Here is an 18,289-nt window from a genome sequence, read left to right as displayed (position 1 = left end):
CCATCTTTTTTGACGATCAATTTTAAATGCATTTGAATGGGGAAATCTAGTTGGACACACCCCCCCCCACCCCCCTTTTTGTCCTGGTTAGGAACTCCCCCTTTTTTAAATGTCTGGATCCGCCCCTGGTTAAAGCTTCATTTTGTCAAATTTGAAAATTTAATTCGGGGAAACATAAATTATTATATATGATATAAGTTAATATTAATCTTTACTAGAATCTATATACTTAATGTAGAAGAGGGAACGATATGAACAACATAAACTTTTGATATATATTGTAACTCAGAACTTTCTTTAACTGGTTGGGTGTGTGATTTTGTCGTTGCGTACGATAATGTCAATGAATATGAGGACACGAGAAACGAGGTTACCGTTGATAATAAAATCAACACTTCAGGGTTATTGGAAACACACTTCCGGTTAAACCAAAACCAAATACTTTTGTTGTTGTTGACGAATTATTTTCAATCAGGTTATACATATATCTGTCAGATAGCTTTAAGCTTTGTTATGCATGATTTGACATATGTTCATTCCAAGAATGTCTTGCATTGTGAAAAGAAATTATGTAAAATATTAGCCAGAAACAAAATCTTACTCTGATTTTCCATAAATGTATTCAGTACAAATACTTGGGTTCACCAACACCAAGGATTTGTATAGTCTTACTATACAAATCATTGCCAACACCTGCGTTTACACCATAACATTTCTCTGTGTACAGACAAAGCTGTACCACTCGAAAAGTTTAAAAGCATGGCAGCTCCTAGTCCAAATAATTATGACGTCTCGAAAGGCTATTATATTTTTTTTCTTTGCAATTGACGCCTTACATCGATGTAAGGCATCAAAGAAAAAAAATATAATAGCCTTTCAAGACGTCATAATTATTTGGACTAGGCAGCTCCTAGATAAATAGATGTCCATTTTATGTTTTAAAAGGTTAAAAACCTTTATCATGTTTATGCAGTGTTCCGGCTAGGATTTCAAAAGGGCAGGGAACCAATCATGAAAAGGGCACTTTAGCACGAGGATTGATATTTCAAAAAGGGCATGTCAAACGGTGTCTTAAGGTAAACTGCAGGGGTTTTAGCTAGGAGTTTTGAGGGGTTTAGTTACATGTACTTTTACTTGAGGTGAAAATCAACCTTATTTTAGCTATAAGTATTAACATGATTAAAGTGACGAAGGATGTACAATGTATATTACAAGCTCTGTATTCCCTAATCTATAATTTTTGTTTATTCATGGTGGTTCAAACATGTACAAAGGTTAAGTTGCGATGCAGAGTGCAGCGTCATTTTGTAGAATTATGTTTATTTAATTCTAGTGATATGAATTGTGCATGTCAATTAAAATACTACACTTAAATCTACAATACAGTCAGGAAAAATATCCAATATTTTCTCCAGGGGCCAACCTGGACCCCAAAACTTTTTTCCAAGGGCCTTGAAGAAATTTTAAGGCCCTAGGCCACAATTAAAAATATTTTGGTTTGCCCAAACCTTACCCAAAGGTTGAGACAGTGGGTAGTCATTTTTTTTTTTTGTTCAAAAAGAAAAATTGAATTATCGGGTGTTTATTAGTCTTCATACCTATCTGATTAAAAAAAAAAGCAGCTTTTTTCTGGGTAGGTACATACATGTAGCATTTGGGCAAACAAACCTATTTTTTTTTATGGCCCTAACAGGAAGTTTTTACTACAGGTAAATACATTTGTACTTACAAACTTATTAATAGTCTTGAATGTTCTTATAAAGCCAATAAAATATGTTTGAAATGTCTTATATATAAATTTACATGTACATGTACGGATGTAGAGCTTGCTTCTGATTATGATAGAAATAATAAAGGAATTAATAAACTACATTGAGTTTTTCAGTGTTAAAATCCATTTAACCATGTTTTTCAGACTGGTAAACTTGTATTTGTGATATTAAAAAAAAAACATATATAAATGCCCCCACCCTACCCCCTTCAATTTTACCCACCCCTAGATGTATAGTATTAAAGAATTGTCAGTTTCACCCCAAGAAAGTATTCATTTTTAATGAAACAATCTGAGCAGTTAATCAAAATTGAATTCATACTGTACATGTATATAGCCATATGCATGATACATGTTGCTATAAATAACAATGAAATATATAACTGTTTCTTGTTAAAGGGATTTTCTGAATTTCAGTCCAAAAAGTACATACATGACATATGACGGCTTTCAACAAGTATATAAAACAAAGCATTAAATTTGTGATCATGGATTACAGTTTTAATTAATTTAATTTGAATATAAATATTTAATGAAAGGAAAAGTCTAGCATTAATTTTACTTTCATGACTCTCTTCTTGATTAAAACTACAATGACTAGTTTAAAAGCATGAAAAGGATATGAACATGATGAAAGGTCAATAAACATGATAAAAAAAAATGAATGCTGACTGGCAGAATTTAATGAGAAAAATTATTACAATGGTCAATTATATGAAGTTTAAATAATGGAGTAATGACCCATTGGATGACAATAAGTGGATTATCTGTATTCGCAACTAATTACAGCTCAATAATGTGTCACCTGCTGTAAAGGTAAATTATCTGAGGGTCATAAACTTGTCATAACTATGAAGTCAAGATAGGTAGAATAGTTATATTTTGATCAAAATATTACGGCAATAAAGGCATGGACTTAAGAAAAAGGGCAGGGCGTCTTAAAAAGGGCACATGGCGTAAAAAAAATGGCAGAGGGCAGCACTCGGGGGGGAAAGGACAGGGGGACCTCCCTGTGAAAAGGACCTTGCTGGAAAACTGTTATGGATGTTCATGAATGTTTTCTTTCCTTGCCACAGTAGACATGGTAGATGGTAAAAAAACAGTCATCAGAGTTTTATTTAATACAGTCCACTTATTTACACTATTTAAATTACCTTTTATGTTGATTTCTATCAAGGAAGTGTCTGGATAACCCCACAATTGTATATGGTCAGTGACAGTATATGACATAGAAATATACAGTCAACACATTTTGACTGCTCAAATAGAACGAGTGCAGTATAAAAAAATATACCATTAAACCATCACAATGCACAAAGTATACAACAACACACAATATTAATATGGGCAAACAGACGCTGGTAAGAGTGAATAATGGTGAACAAATACAAATAGAAAGGTCAATCTGATTTATGGGGTAAGGTCACAGACTAAGATTCTGCCTGAAAGTACGCACATTGTCAGCTAGCACATTTAGATTATGTCATCAATCCTGCTTTGCAGTAAAATTTACATCATAATGCTAGTAATTTTTGTGATATTTCTCTCTCAGATGAATACCAAATATTGCCCCAACAATCCTACAAGCATTGTCAAGTGGTAAATTTTGGTAAATACTGGGTGATTGAATTTTCATGGTTTTTTTTTTTTTACTATTTGTTGATGTAAAACTTGATAAAAAGAATTATTTCATTTTGCATATATTTCAGCTTAAACATGTATATATATACCTAAATGAATTTGATATTTTTTATTAATTTTATATATTAACTATTTCAACATTTTTAAATCAAGATTTTTTTCTGCTAAAAGGTTTGATTTCAACAGGTATACCGTATAATATATATGTAAATAAAACTGCAGGTAAATGAAATAACAGGTGTCTTATGGCCTTTCACCTGATATTTCTAGGTGTGAACATTAAAGTACATGTGCTAATATAACAACAGCTTTTTATTTGCCAGAATTTACTGGTTCAAATGTATTTACTGCCATCACGGTCAATATTAGTAATGTCAACCTTGATTAATATGGACCATAGTATTATTGTTTTTATTATCTCTTTTACCTTAAATAACATGAATAGTAACTTGTTTTTCTTCTGTTTTTAGTTGACAGACCATCACAGATGTTTTCAGATGAACAATCTGTTGCTCAAGATCTGTATCATACAGATATGTCATCATCTACGATGGGAAATTCACAAATGACAGCATCCATAATAGTGCAGCCTTCACAATTATCTGCCACCAAAATGGAACAGTTATCTGTTTCAGATATGGGAGATTCACACGATAATCCTGGTACCCTGTACATAGGAGAACAAATGATGGGACAGCAAATATCACCAACACCACAGGTACTTAATGTACTAAGATGTTATTATATTGACTGCAAATTGATGTGATTAAATAGTAATTCTTATGAGAAATATAGCCTTGTTTTTGTAACATGGTTAACATGGTTAAGGATGTTCAACTCTCTTTTCAACAGAGCAAGCTTTTTGAAAGACAGACTGTTTTAAAATGATAGTTGATATATATATATATATACATGTATATTTGAATTTGAGTGATCCCATTAAACGTAAATCCAGATAAGCTTTTCGAACGCATGAAATTATTTAATATATTTTTTTCAGTTCTTGATAAATATTGGATCTTAAAAGTAGAAAAAAAGTAACGGATCTTGTCCTTTGTTCTTGAGACATAATCAATTTAAATTTTGGTGGGAGATGACCTTGTCTAGATTATAAATGCACTTAACCTTTGCACCTTTGATCTTTCAAAAACTCTGAAAAATAAGAAGGATTTTAGAAGATTTTCTTAAATAACATTAAAACTATATGTGATAAAAAGTAAGGATTAGCAGGTAAATTATTTTTTGGGACTTCATTGATAATGAACATGATAAAGGATGGTTCTGAAAATCTGTCATAAAGTCAGAAACAAGAGTAACAGACATCCTGAAATTAACTGTAACACTGTCAATTTAGTCATTATGTTGAGACATCATAGCACCTTTTATCATGATTATAAGACCACCTGATCACTGAGTTGATATTATATCAAAATTAAATATTTTTTCTTCAGACAAAATGTCAGAAGTCAGAAATGGAGTGCTTTGTGTTTTTCATGCTTGGTTCTTTGATACATTTGGTTATAGCCTGCATAGTGAGAAAGTCAAACATAGTACAATGTATGAGTTACATGTACAAAATGTATATTTTAAAAAGATTGTTTGATTGCTTAACACGATTTTCAGAACTATATAGGAGTGGTCAGTTTTCTTGTGGAAAGGAAGTTGGAGAGATCCACAACCTTTGGCAAGATAAATAATGTGTAATCTTAGTCCATTAAGACCATAAAGATGAGTGTCGAACCCACCTGCCATGAGCGGGGTTCAAACTCTCAATCTTAGTGTTGACAGACTGGTGATTACTGTAGATAAACCAATGAGGACATTGGCCACTGATCTGAGGCTGCCCATTGCAATGAACAATATGAGGGGATTAGAAAACTGAATTTGAATTAAGATTACTAGCTATAGATTCTTCTACTATGTAAACTATGTACAATGTATGCAACTTGTTTTGAAGGTTTCTACAACAGTAGATCTCCATTCTTCAGACTCTGGACAGAGCTCACAGTTCCAAGAGCCTATAGCCCCATGTCTGGTGTGTGGAGATAAAGGATCAGGATACCACTACTCTGTATTCTCCTGTGAAGGTTGTAAAGGCTTTTTCAAGAGAACCGTTCAAAAGTTTTTGTCATACACATGTAAAGGATCAGGGAATTGTAATGTGAGCAAGTTCACACGTAACAACTGTCAAGCTTGCCGATTTCAGAAATGTTTGGAGGCTGGTATGAAGAAAGAAGGTATGATGATATGAATACTGTTCAATTACTGTAAACCAACTAATTTTCGCGGATACTTTATTTCGCGTTTTAAACTGTGAAGACCACTTCGCGGCTATTTAATTTTGCAATTACTTGATTTATTTGATGTACTTTAATATGGAAAGATCCAAGTTTTACATATTTGCAACGATTTATATTTGCGTTGGTTTTCTACCCACGAAAGTTGCAAAAATAAGTTGGTTTATACTATGTGTGTCCTTGAGGGGAGATAAATCTTGCAGTATTATGGTTTAAGAAATTTAAATGTAAGAAATATGTATAAATGTAACAATACAATATTAAGTACACAAAAATGAACAAGGTAATGGTTGAGAGTTTTGATGACATTGTAAAATTTAATAAAATAAAAAAAGAGACAGCAAACCACAAACGAAAGTAAAAAATTCATTTACTAGTGACCATGATATGGTGACCACAAGTTTCAAGTTTCAAGTTTTTATTTCTCAAGACCCTTAACCAGGGTATGTGAACAAATACAATTGAATACAATTTAACACAATATAACAAAATAGGTTGATTAAATGAACAAGTTAACATATATACATGATATACATTTCCAAATATATGGAAGACGAACATATTATATAAACAGTAACTACAATCATTTTACTAAAGAAAGTATGATTTTACAAAATTTTGCAGCTTTGAATATTACATTATAATTGTCTGAGTTAAACAAAGCATGAAATTTATCAACATTTGGATTTGTAGTGAATTCTTTTGGCAATAACATTTTCCTCTCGTTTTTGAAATAAGAACATTGGAATAAATAATGAAATTCATCACCTAATGAGTTACAGTCACAAATATCACAAATTCTATCATCTCTTGCTATTCCCCAAAACCTGCCCTTTTCAACTGGCAGTTTATTATTAACACATCTAAAATTACATAAAGATTTCCTTAAATCTGTAGGAAGTTCTATTAAATATTTTTCAAAACAATGCTTTCTTTTAAAAATTCTATAATTGAGACATTTAGGTGATTCATACACAGTAGCACACCATTTCTGCTTAAATTGGACCACAGAAGTTAGATAAACACATTATTGGCTAGACAATTATTTATAAATTGATACTGTACTTTTTCATTTATTTTTACTTATGAAGCTTTTTACTTATGAAGGTTGCAAGCCAGGACATATATCTAATTTTATTCTGTTTGTAGTAATACATTTTTGACAATTTGTCTATTGTCAACTTCTCCATGTTGTCTGTTTTGTATTTATCTCTCATAGAAATTCTTTGACAAATTTGTTGTTAAAATGAAAAATTTGTATACAGCTGTTCGTGATGACAGATCCCCTGGTGGTAAGAACAGGAACAAGAGACAACGATTAGAAGATATTCCAGGTTTGATTAATCCAGATGGTACCATTAACATTATACCAGAGAGTATAGAACCAGAAGAAGATAACCTAATTGTAGGACTGGTACAAGCTAAACCTGATCTAACCCCTAAATTTGAAAGTGGTAATAAGATAAGAAATCTTCTGGCACTTGTTTACATGCATAATATTGCTTGGTGAACATAAATTTAGTTTTAATGTAAATTCAGAAATTATTGCCTACATTTATTATTGCAATTTTGTCATTTGAGACAAAAATACGATTTTTGTTGTTGAAATATTGAGAAAAAAATCATATAAAAATAATATCTAAATACAAGTTTAAATTATCATGATTATTGCGAATATAAACATGCCGCATTTTTCGCAATAATAAAACAAACACATTAATTTCTGAATTTATATTGTGTATCAGTTTGCTACATGGATACCTGTTTATCATGTATTTTATCATGTATTTTATAGCAGAGACAAAATCTATCACCAAGTTTATGTCCTGCATGTGACCAAAAGGCGTAAATGTGAGACATAAATATGCTTATCAGTCAGCACTGCATAATCTTATTATAGAAAATTTTATTTTTAAGAAAGTAGAAGACATGCTTGAGTTCTTTCTATCTTATATGCAGATACTTTATCTTTAAATTTGAAATTTCTGTCTGCAATGGTCTGGTTTCTGTTATAAATGTCAAAAATAGAGAATTTTGTGAAAATGGACCAAGTCTTTTGAAATTCCACGATAAAACCACAGAAACAAAGAGGCAGCTCTTTGATATAATTACAATGTAGATATACATGATCAATAGTTCTTGTGTTATAACAAACAAACTACGGATAATGCACTCTATGTTCGATGTTTAATATATCAAAATCTTATTGAAATCTACATTTTTTTTCTTGAATTTGTATAATTATATAATGAATTCGTACAAAAATGTTGATTTTATGTAAATTTTAAACAAAAGTATGCCTTTGTAAATGCATACTATATGTAGTCATTGTTATGGCTGATTTATCATGATATTAGCCTATTAAATTCTTTTTTTTTATGGTTAACCTTACCTATGAACATGATGAATAGGTGTCAGATATTGCAGACACACTAATTCTTCTTCCTTCAGTTCATTTTAGTATATTACCATAATTTAAAGGGGCACTAGCTACGAGATATATGGAAAACCTAATATATTATTTTTTTGGCTCAATCAGTAATGAAATACAAATAGTGAAAGAATATTTCATTTTTAGTAGCCAATAGGGTTCAATTTTGTCAAAATAAGCAAAAAAATATTGATTATGACTTATTCACTTGCAAGTGAATAATTCAACCTCATTGAATCCGTTTTCATGTGAACTTTAATATAACCTCTAAGCTTGAGATGGATAACATGTGAATTGTATGTGTATAGTTATTCAAAGAAAGAGAATGCCAACATTGAAAGTGAAACAAAGGTCAATCATTTGATTGACTGATTTCGATCCACAATTAAACATTCTAATACAGGTAAAAACAATAATAAACATTTAGACCTAGAATAATTCAACAGCATGTGGTTGCTTAATCTATTTATATCTTAATTTATGTTTTACATCGCTTAAATAGTCATTGGATGACTATAGAGGTCAACTCGATAAATAATTAGATGGCGTCTAGACTCTAAATACACAAGAAAAAAAGCTATTAAGTACTTTGAAGCCAGTGCTTTGTTTATTGTTTTATTTAGACTTTTAATAGTTTGGATAAATGTTTTACATTGTTATAAATCAAATATGAGAATTTGTTTAGAATGGGTTTACACGAATTTGACAGCTAGTGCCCCTTTAATAAAATGAATTGAGTTATTAGGGCCCCGCCTTAGGCTGTTCCCCCTATAGTGATCAGTCTGTCTGTCCGTAACACTTTTTTTTGGTGTATTTGAGTCTAGACGCCATCTAATTATTTTGGAGCGGAAATGATCTTCACCACAGGACTTGGGGTTGTCAACTGAAACCAAAGTTTTTTTGACCTTGACCTTTGACCTAGGAAGTTGTACATACATCATGACACCCCCTCTGGTGGTGGTTAATAAACATGTAAAGTATAAAGTATGAAATCATAATGGTTCTCTAGATATGGAGCGGGCACAAAGGTCAAGGTAAAAAAACTTTGGTTTCAGTTGACAACCCTGTGTCCTGTGGTGAAGATCGTGTCCGCTCAATATCTTGAGAACCGTTATGATTTTAAAGTTTATACTTGACATCCATTTTAACCAACACCAGAGGGTGTGTCATGATGTATGTACAACTTCCTAGGTCAAAGGTCAAGGTCAAAAAAACTTTGGTTTCAGTTGACAACCCCATGTCCTGTGGTGAAGATCGTGTCTGCTCTATATCTTGAGAACCGTTATGATTTCAAATATTATACTTGACATCCATTTTTACCAACACCAGAGGGTGTGTCATGATGTATGTACAACTTCCTAGGTCAAAGGTCTGTCTGTCTGTCTGTTGGTCTGTCCATCGCTAACAAATTTGATCCACACTATATTTTGAGAGGACAGCTGTTATTATTTCATACTTTATACCTGACAAACATTTTCAACTTAACATATATATTAACCAACACCAGAGAATGTGTCATAATGTATGCATCCTAGGTCAAAGGTCAGTCCGTCGGTCATCCCATCCGTTCGTTGTTCTTAACAAACTGTGTCTGCTCTACCTCTCGAGAACCGTTATTATTTCATACTTTAAACTTGGTGGGTCATAATATATTGAAGGCATAATTCTAAAAGTATGTGACAAATATCAATTGGGCAGCACCTTTAAACATATTGTTCAAACATCAATCCATATATCCAGAAGTCACCTTAGAGTAGTCAACAATGAGTTCACATCATGCAGTCATATCACTATTATACTATGAAAGTGTGTTGAGAATATTTATCAGTTTTAACTTAAAATCTTAGAATAAAATCACACATGAGACTATGTAATAACTTCAAATAATGCTTCATATCAGATTATCCATACAACTTATTTACCCCACATTATTGACAGCGGGGCCACAGAGATGGCTCCCATCTCATTGGTATCTAGTTTATTTTTAATATCAGTTAATGTTCAACATGCCCAAGTTGTTCCAAATCTATGAACATTTAGTGATTTTATAAAATTAAGAATGGAAATAGGGAATCTTGTCTTTTTAGCTCACCTGACCTGAAAAGTTAAGTGAGATTTTCTAAACACTTTGTGTCTGTTGTCCTTAACTTTTACAAAAATCTTCTCTTGAAACCATTGGGCCAAATTTAGCCAAACATTGTTGAGAACTATTTATTAAATTGTGTTTGTTTTTATTTTCAGGTAACTTGGATTCTGAATATATTGACATCAATCAGATAATGCAGCATGGTTATGCAGAGTTAAAGTTTATCATTGACTGGGCCAAGAAAGTTCCAGGTCAGTTCTTAAAAGGTTTTGTAAAGAACGAAAAAGCATGACATCCAATTGAAAATTATTTAAGCCTAGTGGTGCATGCTTCTTCTGTGATTTTTAGAAGTAAAGTAGAAAGCCATTCATTGCCATACCAACCAACCTTTGGGAGCGACAGAGTGTTGAGGGATGTCAAAGATTCTGCAGTAGGAGGTGAATTCATGATTTCCTCATGTTCTGTTTCCATTAAATACCATACAACTGACAATTCTCCACAAATTTATAAAATTTGAATGTTTTTTTCACTTTCACAGTGCTGGAATGCACCTTTTTTTTTTCTTTCTTTGAGACAAGAACCATAACTCTACCAATTAAAAAAGGTAACACAATTCACAATTTCCCCTGATCTGAGTATGCATTTATTATAAAATAGACTTTTTAATGTTAAATAAACGACATAAATATGACAATTTTCTTTTAGGTTTTAAAGCACTATGTATTGATGATCAAATGTCATTGTTAAAAGCAGCCTTCATGGAGCTTAATGTATTGAGACTGTCATACAGGTATTTTATTGCAAATATTTTATGTAATATCAGAATGCCACACATATTCCTAAAAATGTTTTTGAGAGATCAAGCACAAGCTTACTAGAATCACTTATTTTTGTTCTCCATAAAACTGTTACAGAGGTAAAGTTGCTCATGAAATATTTAACAGACTTCAGAAAAAGCTCATGCAATTTATGTAACAGACTTTAAAAATAGCTCATGAAGAATGTATAACAGACTTCAGAAAAAGCTCATGCAATTTATGTAACAGACTTTAAAAATAGCTCATGAAGAATGTATAACAGACTTCAGAAAAAGCTCATGCAATTTATGTAACAGACTTTAAAAATAGCTCATGAAGAATGTATAACAGACTTCAGAAAAAGCTCATGCAATTTATGTAACAGACTTTAAAAATAGCTCATGAAGAATGTATAACAGACTTCAGAAAAAGCTTATGCAATTTATGTAACAGACTTTAAAAATAGCTCATGAAGAATGTATAACAGACTTCAGAAAAAGCTCATGCAATTTATGTAACAGACTTTAAAAATAGCTCATGAAGAATGTATAACAGACTTCAGAAAAAGCTCATGCAATTTATGTAACAGACTTTAAAAATAGCTCATGAAGAATGTATAACAGACTTCAGAAAAAGCTCATGCAATTTATGTAACAGACTTTAAAAATAGCTCATGAAGAATGTGTAACAGACTTCAGACATACAATTGTTTACTTCATTAAAGTGTATGAACAAAAGAAATATTTTACAATGTCAATTAAGGTGGTACCCAACACTTTAACTAAAATTAATTTGGCTCGTTTAATTTTCATAAATATTTACTTTGACCCTTTAACAAAAATACAAAAATTTCAAAAATTTCACCAACCGTTTTGTCAGAAAAATTACACTGGTTATATGGCCTCATGATCAGAACACAATTATTCTTCCCCTTGGCTACAATGCATTTTTTAGTTAAAGTCAAATTGAATTAAAAAATTTGCACCGCCACAAACATGAAATAAATTTAACTGCTTATAGACCATTATTATTCTAATAAAATATGAATGTCCCTGGACAATCCATCAGTGCTTTTTCTTTTGAGGGCCCTATTAATATGCCAATGGTAGGATTTGAATCTTGAATAAATGACGGAGGCTATTTTTTACCCTACTTTCATTTTGGCCAAATCACATTCAACAATAATTTTTTTCAACATGTTTTACTTATTTCAATATATATGCAACTGATAGGACCACTTAAATAGTAAACATTTCAAAGAAAACAGTAGACAGATTACTTGGGAATAAATACCCTATATAATAATTGGGAACTATATTCCTAGACCATGAACAAAGGGAATTAATTGTGATCTGAGGCCATATACCAGTTTGACAAACACCAATTTTGATCATTGAGAAGCTTAATATTCCTTTTACAACACAACGTAGTTATCTCCCTGAAGTGTTAGGTACCACCTTAACTTTATGAATTTATCCATTTATAGGTCAATGGAGACGTCAAACTGTATAAAGTTTGCAGAGGGTTTGATAGTTCCTACAGAATTAGCCCAGGGTGTTGGTTTTGGCAAGGAATTGGTGAATGCCACAACAGAATTTGCATCTCGTTTAAAAGAAATAGATATTGACTTAACAGAATTTTGTTGTTTGAATGCAATTGTTCTTACATATCCAGGTAGGTTTAATTTTATTGAACCTAAGACCATTCATTCATTACCTTAATGTATCTGACAATGAACTGAAAGACCTTTTTATGATTCTTGAGTTTTTAACCTCAACTATCCCTTTGTGATCAATATTCAAGGAAAATCGCCTGGGTCCAAAAACCAAATAAAATAATCTCATTTTTTTTTGTCTGTATTTTATTGAGAAACAATTTTTTACTTTTTGATTTTTATTGATAGATAAAGTTTTTCTAGATATTTAGGATTGTCAAACCTTAATTTCTGTAATTTACTGATAGATGGTATATTGCTTTTTGAGGTTTTTCAAAGCAGAGTACTTTATTAGGCATTAAAAGTGAGAAAAAAACCCCAAACAACACGGAACTCACTCACTGAGAAAAACCCTAAACGGAAAGTAGATAACTAAATGGCAAAATCAAAAACTCAAAACACTTCAAACAAATGGACACTCCTGACTAGGTACAGTGTGTGGATTAAACCTGGTTTTATAGCTAGCTTAACCTCTAACTTGTATGTAGCTTAAAATTCCATTACATTGACAACATTGTGTGAACAAAACAAACAGATATAAAAGGTGAAAATGACAAAAATAGGGGTAAAACAGTCAACATTGAGGTATGTATACCATTCTATATGATAACAGGATGATCTTATTTATATTACAGATGCTGCAGGGCTTAAAGATAAGCCAAAGATTCTTGCAATGCAAGGTAAAATCTTGGAATCATTGCGACGCTACACTGCAACTCAGTATCCAAATGATCCACGTCGTTACAGTAAAATATTGTTACGTTTACCATCTTTGAGGAGTGTGAGTGCTAAGGCTGCAGAGAGGTTTCTGTCCCTCTCCCTTGATGGATCCTTACAACTCAACAGCTTGGTACTTGATATGATCACATGATACCCTGATGTCACATGATCAGCGTTATGACTGTAAAATGAAACACACTTTCTATGAGAAGTGTGTTGCTCAAATGTCTGTGATTTCATTTGTAAATTCAAATTCTAATTTGATGTATATTTTGTATTTTATTGTCAGACTTGGAATAACAATCCTGTTAATTAAAGGCTTTCTCAAGCATATATGTTCAGATATGGGACTGTTCATGGATTGTCCATTAGACTCGTTGATTGGATATTGTGAAGATTTACATTTACAAATAAAATCTTGAAGTATGACAATTTTATAACTGAAGTTTGAGATAACAAATCTTTTTTATCATAGTGATTAGAATGAATTATTACAAGAATTAACTGGAAATTCGGGAATATCAGGTTTTAATCACACATTTTTTCACTCAAAATTTTATCTGACAGGATAATTACTTATTGTTTGATATGCTTGTTTTTATTTGTAAAATTAAGGTTTTTGTTGTTATCAGACTCTCTATGAATATGTTTAACAGAATTTGAATTTGTACAAACAGTAGTCACCTTCTTTTCAAGTCTCAAATTATATGGAGTTTATTATGTTACTTATAGAGTTGACTCCTTGTAAACAATGGAATAAAAGAATATGATTGAAGGACATACATTGTGCATGCTCCACACTTAAAAAAATGAACTGTTTTCTCAGCTATATACCGTGTGATAAAATGTGATTTCAAACAATGCAATGATATATCTGTCTCCATAAAGTATTCACGATAGACAACAATGTTTGGACAAAGTTTACATTTTAATCCAACAGAGGAAAAAAAGTATTTATAACCTCTGTGATTGATGAATGGGTTAGTTAATACTTTGAGAAAGGCTACTATTTATGACATGTTCTCCTTACAACATGTATGAAATTATTTTTTTGTCCATAGGCCGTTTATAAAATAATTTCCATATATATCTATCATCATGTTCAATGTTCAAATAGAATTGAGATTTTAGATAAATAACATGACATTTAATTATTAGGTTTTTTTTAATGAAAAAAGACAATCAAGTAAATGCAGTGAAGGATTTTATCATGTTCATTATGTTATAGCTTTGTAGTTGAAAAGTTTCAGACTGAAGTGTTTTATTTGATATTTGTAAAAGAGGTATCAAAATCAAAAACTAGCATTTAAAATTGAGAAATTTAAACACAGTTGATACAGACAACTTCACAGTTCAGCATAAATTCCATTTTATTTAATTCTTATATTATTGCTATCATCAGTTGACTGTTATAATCACATAATTGGAGATATATATGTTTTGTGGTTATGCTTGTATTGTAATTGTTTAAAGAGAAACAAAATTCTGTTATAATCTGCGTAATAAAAAGATAAAACATCAATTATTGCTTTTTCAGATCTAAACCTTGGAAAAAAGTTTATATTATATTATACAGAAATAAGAAGATGCGGCATAAATGCCAGTTAGACAACTCTGCATCCTACAAACAATGTTTTTTAAAAAAAGTGAAAAATTCAAGGTCAAAGTAAAGCCAACAGCGTTGGCTAACATCATAACATGACACAACACAACAAACAAAAACGCCTCTTAATTTCCTCTTACAATGCACTCTAGTGCTGCTACAAAATATATTCATTTTCTATGTATTTGTATGTCTCGCCACAGCATAAATTTAGCGAAAACGTTTATAGATATATGAAAGTATAAAATGTGCCTTGTGCATAACCATCAATAGTTGGCTTCAATCAAGGTTCATACAGTTTGTGAGAGGTAACTTTTGTAGCATACAGCAGTGACAGATCCAGAAATTTCATAAGAGGGAGTCCACTGACTGCCTAAGAGGGGCAAATTTAGCTGTTGAAACTGTGAAGCACCATTTCCTGATTAACAATTTATCCCATTTGTTGATCATATATATTCTTGGGGACAAGGTAATTTTTTATCTCTCCCCTTTCTTATAAATACATTATTTTTTTGTTTTGTTTTAATAAAAATCTGTACTTTTCTCCATGGTGGTTGATAACACCTTCAAACAAATTTCACCTTGGCTTCCAACATTCATCACACCTTGAAACATTGATTACACCATCACACTTTCAAAAAAAATTTCACACCTATATATATACCAGGTTTATAATTTTGTATGTCAGATGTACTTACATTTTTTTGTATGTCAGATGCACGTCAAATGAAAAAATCAAAAGGCAAACTAAAGAGCGAAGCTATAGTGAGCTTTTCAAATCCATTGAATAACAAAATATATGCACACATACAAAAACAAACTTTAATTTTAAACATACAGTGCATGGTGAGATATCATAGATGACACAAAATTTGATCAAAATAATTTGATAGTATGCATAAAAAAGGATATCTTCAAATAGTTATAGCAAAAGCTTGAATGATCAGCACAGCAGATGAAAGCAACTAACAAGCAGTCAATAAAACTTTAGATTTAAGTTTAATTAATTTAGCGTACATACATTGCTGTTTTTCAGGTAACAATAACTCAATGAAACCGTAGCCTCAATAATTATTGTTACATTCGTAATTAATCGGTTCCTTACACAACTTTCCATTCTGGCAATTAGTAATGTAACAATTGTATTTGTATCATTGTTACATTTCCATGTAACCATAGCCAGTGCTTAAAAAATAAAGAATAACACAGCACAGACATAAACACATTATAATCGTGTATGCACAGCACAGTCGTGAGCTTTTATTTGGATCCCATGTTTGCAGCAATTTATCAGAATGGTCGTAAAATGTTTCCATTCACAATGCTTTAACTTTACTTTTTTTTTATCGTCATCATGAAATTTATTCTATTTCTAAAGAGAATTACAGGATATCTTATATAAAGAGAATTGCAGGATGAAAAATGCCGGATAGCTTGACACTAATGAAACAACTGTAAAATAAATTGTTTCATGGCAATCCAACTTCTATTTCAAACTTCATTACTCACTACCTCGCGATTTGTAGTTCTGTATTGATAAGGAAGATAAACTCTGCCCAAATAGATAGCTATTGAATAGTACTACAACAAGAGGTTAAAGAATTTCTATGGAATGCTTTCTAAAAGGCGCGAAATGTCGTCTGAAACATAGAAATAAAGCCAAATTCGACCAAATACGCATTTGGGACACCTATATTTTTCGACCTATTTTCTAGGTAGTTCTTTATGGTTAGTGATAAAGACGTTGCCGTAAATAATCAGTTGTTACTGTACTACAACGGGAGGATAAATAATTTCTGTGGTAAGCATTTTTCAAGGCCAAGCATTTCGTCCGAAACATATAGAAATAAAGCCAAATTCGATAAAAAAAAAAAAACGCATTGGTGACACCAACATTCCGACCATTGTCTCGGTAGGTCGTCATGGCTAAGGACTATCGACGCTTCCATAATCATTAATGAATAGTTAGTGGGTATAGTACTACGGGCGTATTTCGTTTGCGCGAATTTGGGGATTAAATTTTGTTACGTTTGCGCGCATCTTTTGCTTACATTTGCGCGCATTTATTTTACAGGTAAACTCAAGTAAAATAAACAGGTAATATGAAAATATAAACCTGAATGTGCTTTGTTAATTTTCATAATTGATATGACTATAGATCATCAATTTTGAAAATATTTGATAATTCAAATCACTAACATATTGAATTGTATAACAAACTGATACTATAAAGTAATAGTTTTAATCCCGTTATAGATTAATGCATACATGTAACTTCATTGCGAATAATTCAGAGTGAAAATTGTAACACACAATAGTGATTGCTTTTAAATTAGTAAATATACTTGACACCAGTAATAGTGCATAGAAATAAAAAAGAAAAAAACCCAGATCATTTGATGGAGCAAATCATAGAATACCAGGTTGGAAAAATGAACAGACTTTCATTTTCCAAAAGCAATTGGCTTCAAATTTTAGGCACGTGCCGACTACGGCCGACATACTAAAACCATGCTTTATCAGTTCTTTTATTTTACTTTTTATATTTGCTACTGGTATATGTTTTGAACACTTTCTCTATAGTGAGCAAGAGACTTAGAATAATGGAATTAATACTTCTACTTGTAAATGATTGAATAAATTAACAAATTTACCTGCGTTTACCCGTCGAATAAATGGCATTATGCGCGCAAATGTAATGATTTTTGCGCTCAAATGTAATGGTAATGCGAGCAAACGTAATGCACTGGTTCACCGAGTACTACAAAGTGTAAATACAGAATATCTGGGGTAAGCATCCTTCAATGCCGACAATTTTGTCCGTAACACGGCAAAAAGTCAAATTAAATAAAATGCGCATTTAGGTTACCCACCTTTTGACCCATTGCCTCGATTGTCAATTCTATATCGCTAGGATTAATAGATTTCGCTCAAGTAAATAGCTTTTGAATTGTACTACAGCAGGAGGGTAAAGAATTTCTAGGGTAAGCATTCTGAAAGGAATTATACACGCTGCAAAACTAAATAGTTAGTGGATAGTACGTGACAACGTGTATGTAAAAAAAATTTAGGTAAGCAATCTTAAAGACCGAAAATTTCGTCCTCATACGGAAAAAGTCAAATTTAATAAAATACGCATTTAATTTGGGGTCATCCACCTTTCGACCCATTATCTAGTTCGTTCTATATTGCTAGGTTATAGATTCTGGTCTTGTAAATAGCTATTAGA

The 18,289-nt window shown here is 31.6% G+C and overlaps 1 protein-coding gene across 1 annotated transcript; it reads left to right on the top strand.

The window, feature by feature from the left end:
* The first annotated feature begins 357 nt into the window (after positions 1–357).
* Positions 358–14,979, top strand: LOC134698852 (retinoic acid receptor RXR-alpha-B-like). The gene is made up of 8 exons (XM_063560520.1): positions 358–475; positions 3,883–4,130; positions 5,370–5,649; positions 6,975–7,163; positions 10,382–10,477; positions 10,932–11,016; positions 12,510–12,697; positions 13,373–14,979. Exons 2-8 carry the CDS (start codon positions 3,900–3,902, stop codon positions 13,606–13,608), a joined length of 1,305 nt encoding a protein of 434 aa, XP_063416590.1. The 5' UTR covers positions 358–475; positions 3,883–3,899; the 3' UTR covers positions 13,609–14,979.
* Positions 14,980–18,289: the final 3,310 nt, after the last annotated feature.

Source organism: Mytilus trossulus, unplaced genomic scaffold (assembly GCF_036588685.1).
Source record: "Mytilus trossulus isolate FHL-02 unplaced genomic scaffold, PNRI_Mtr1.1.1.hap1 h1tg000024l__unscaffolded, whole genome shotgun sequence".
NCBI lineage: Eukaryota > Metazoa > Mollusca > Bivalvia > Mytilida > Mytilidae > Mytilus > Mytilus trossulus.
Note: the sequence above shows the minus strand (reverse complement) of the source record. Positions and strands in the feature narration are given on the sequence as shown.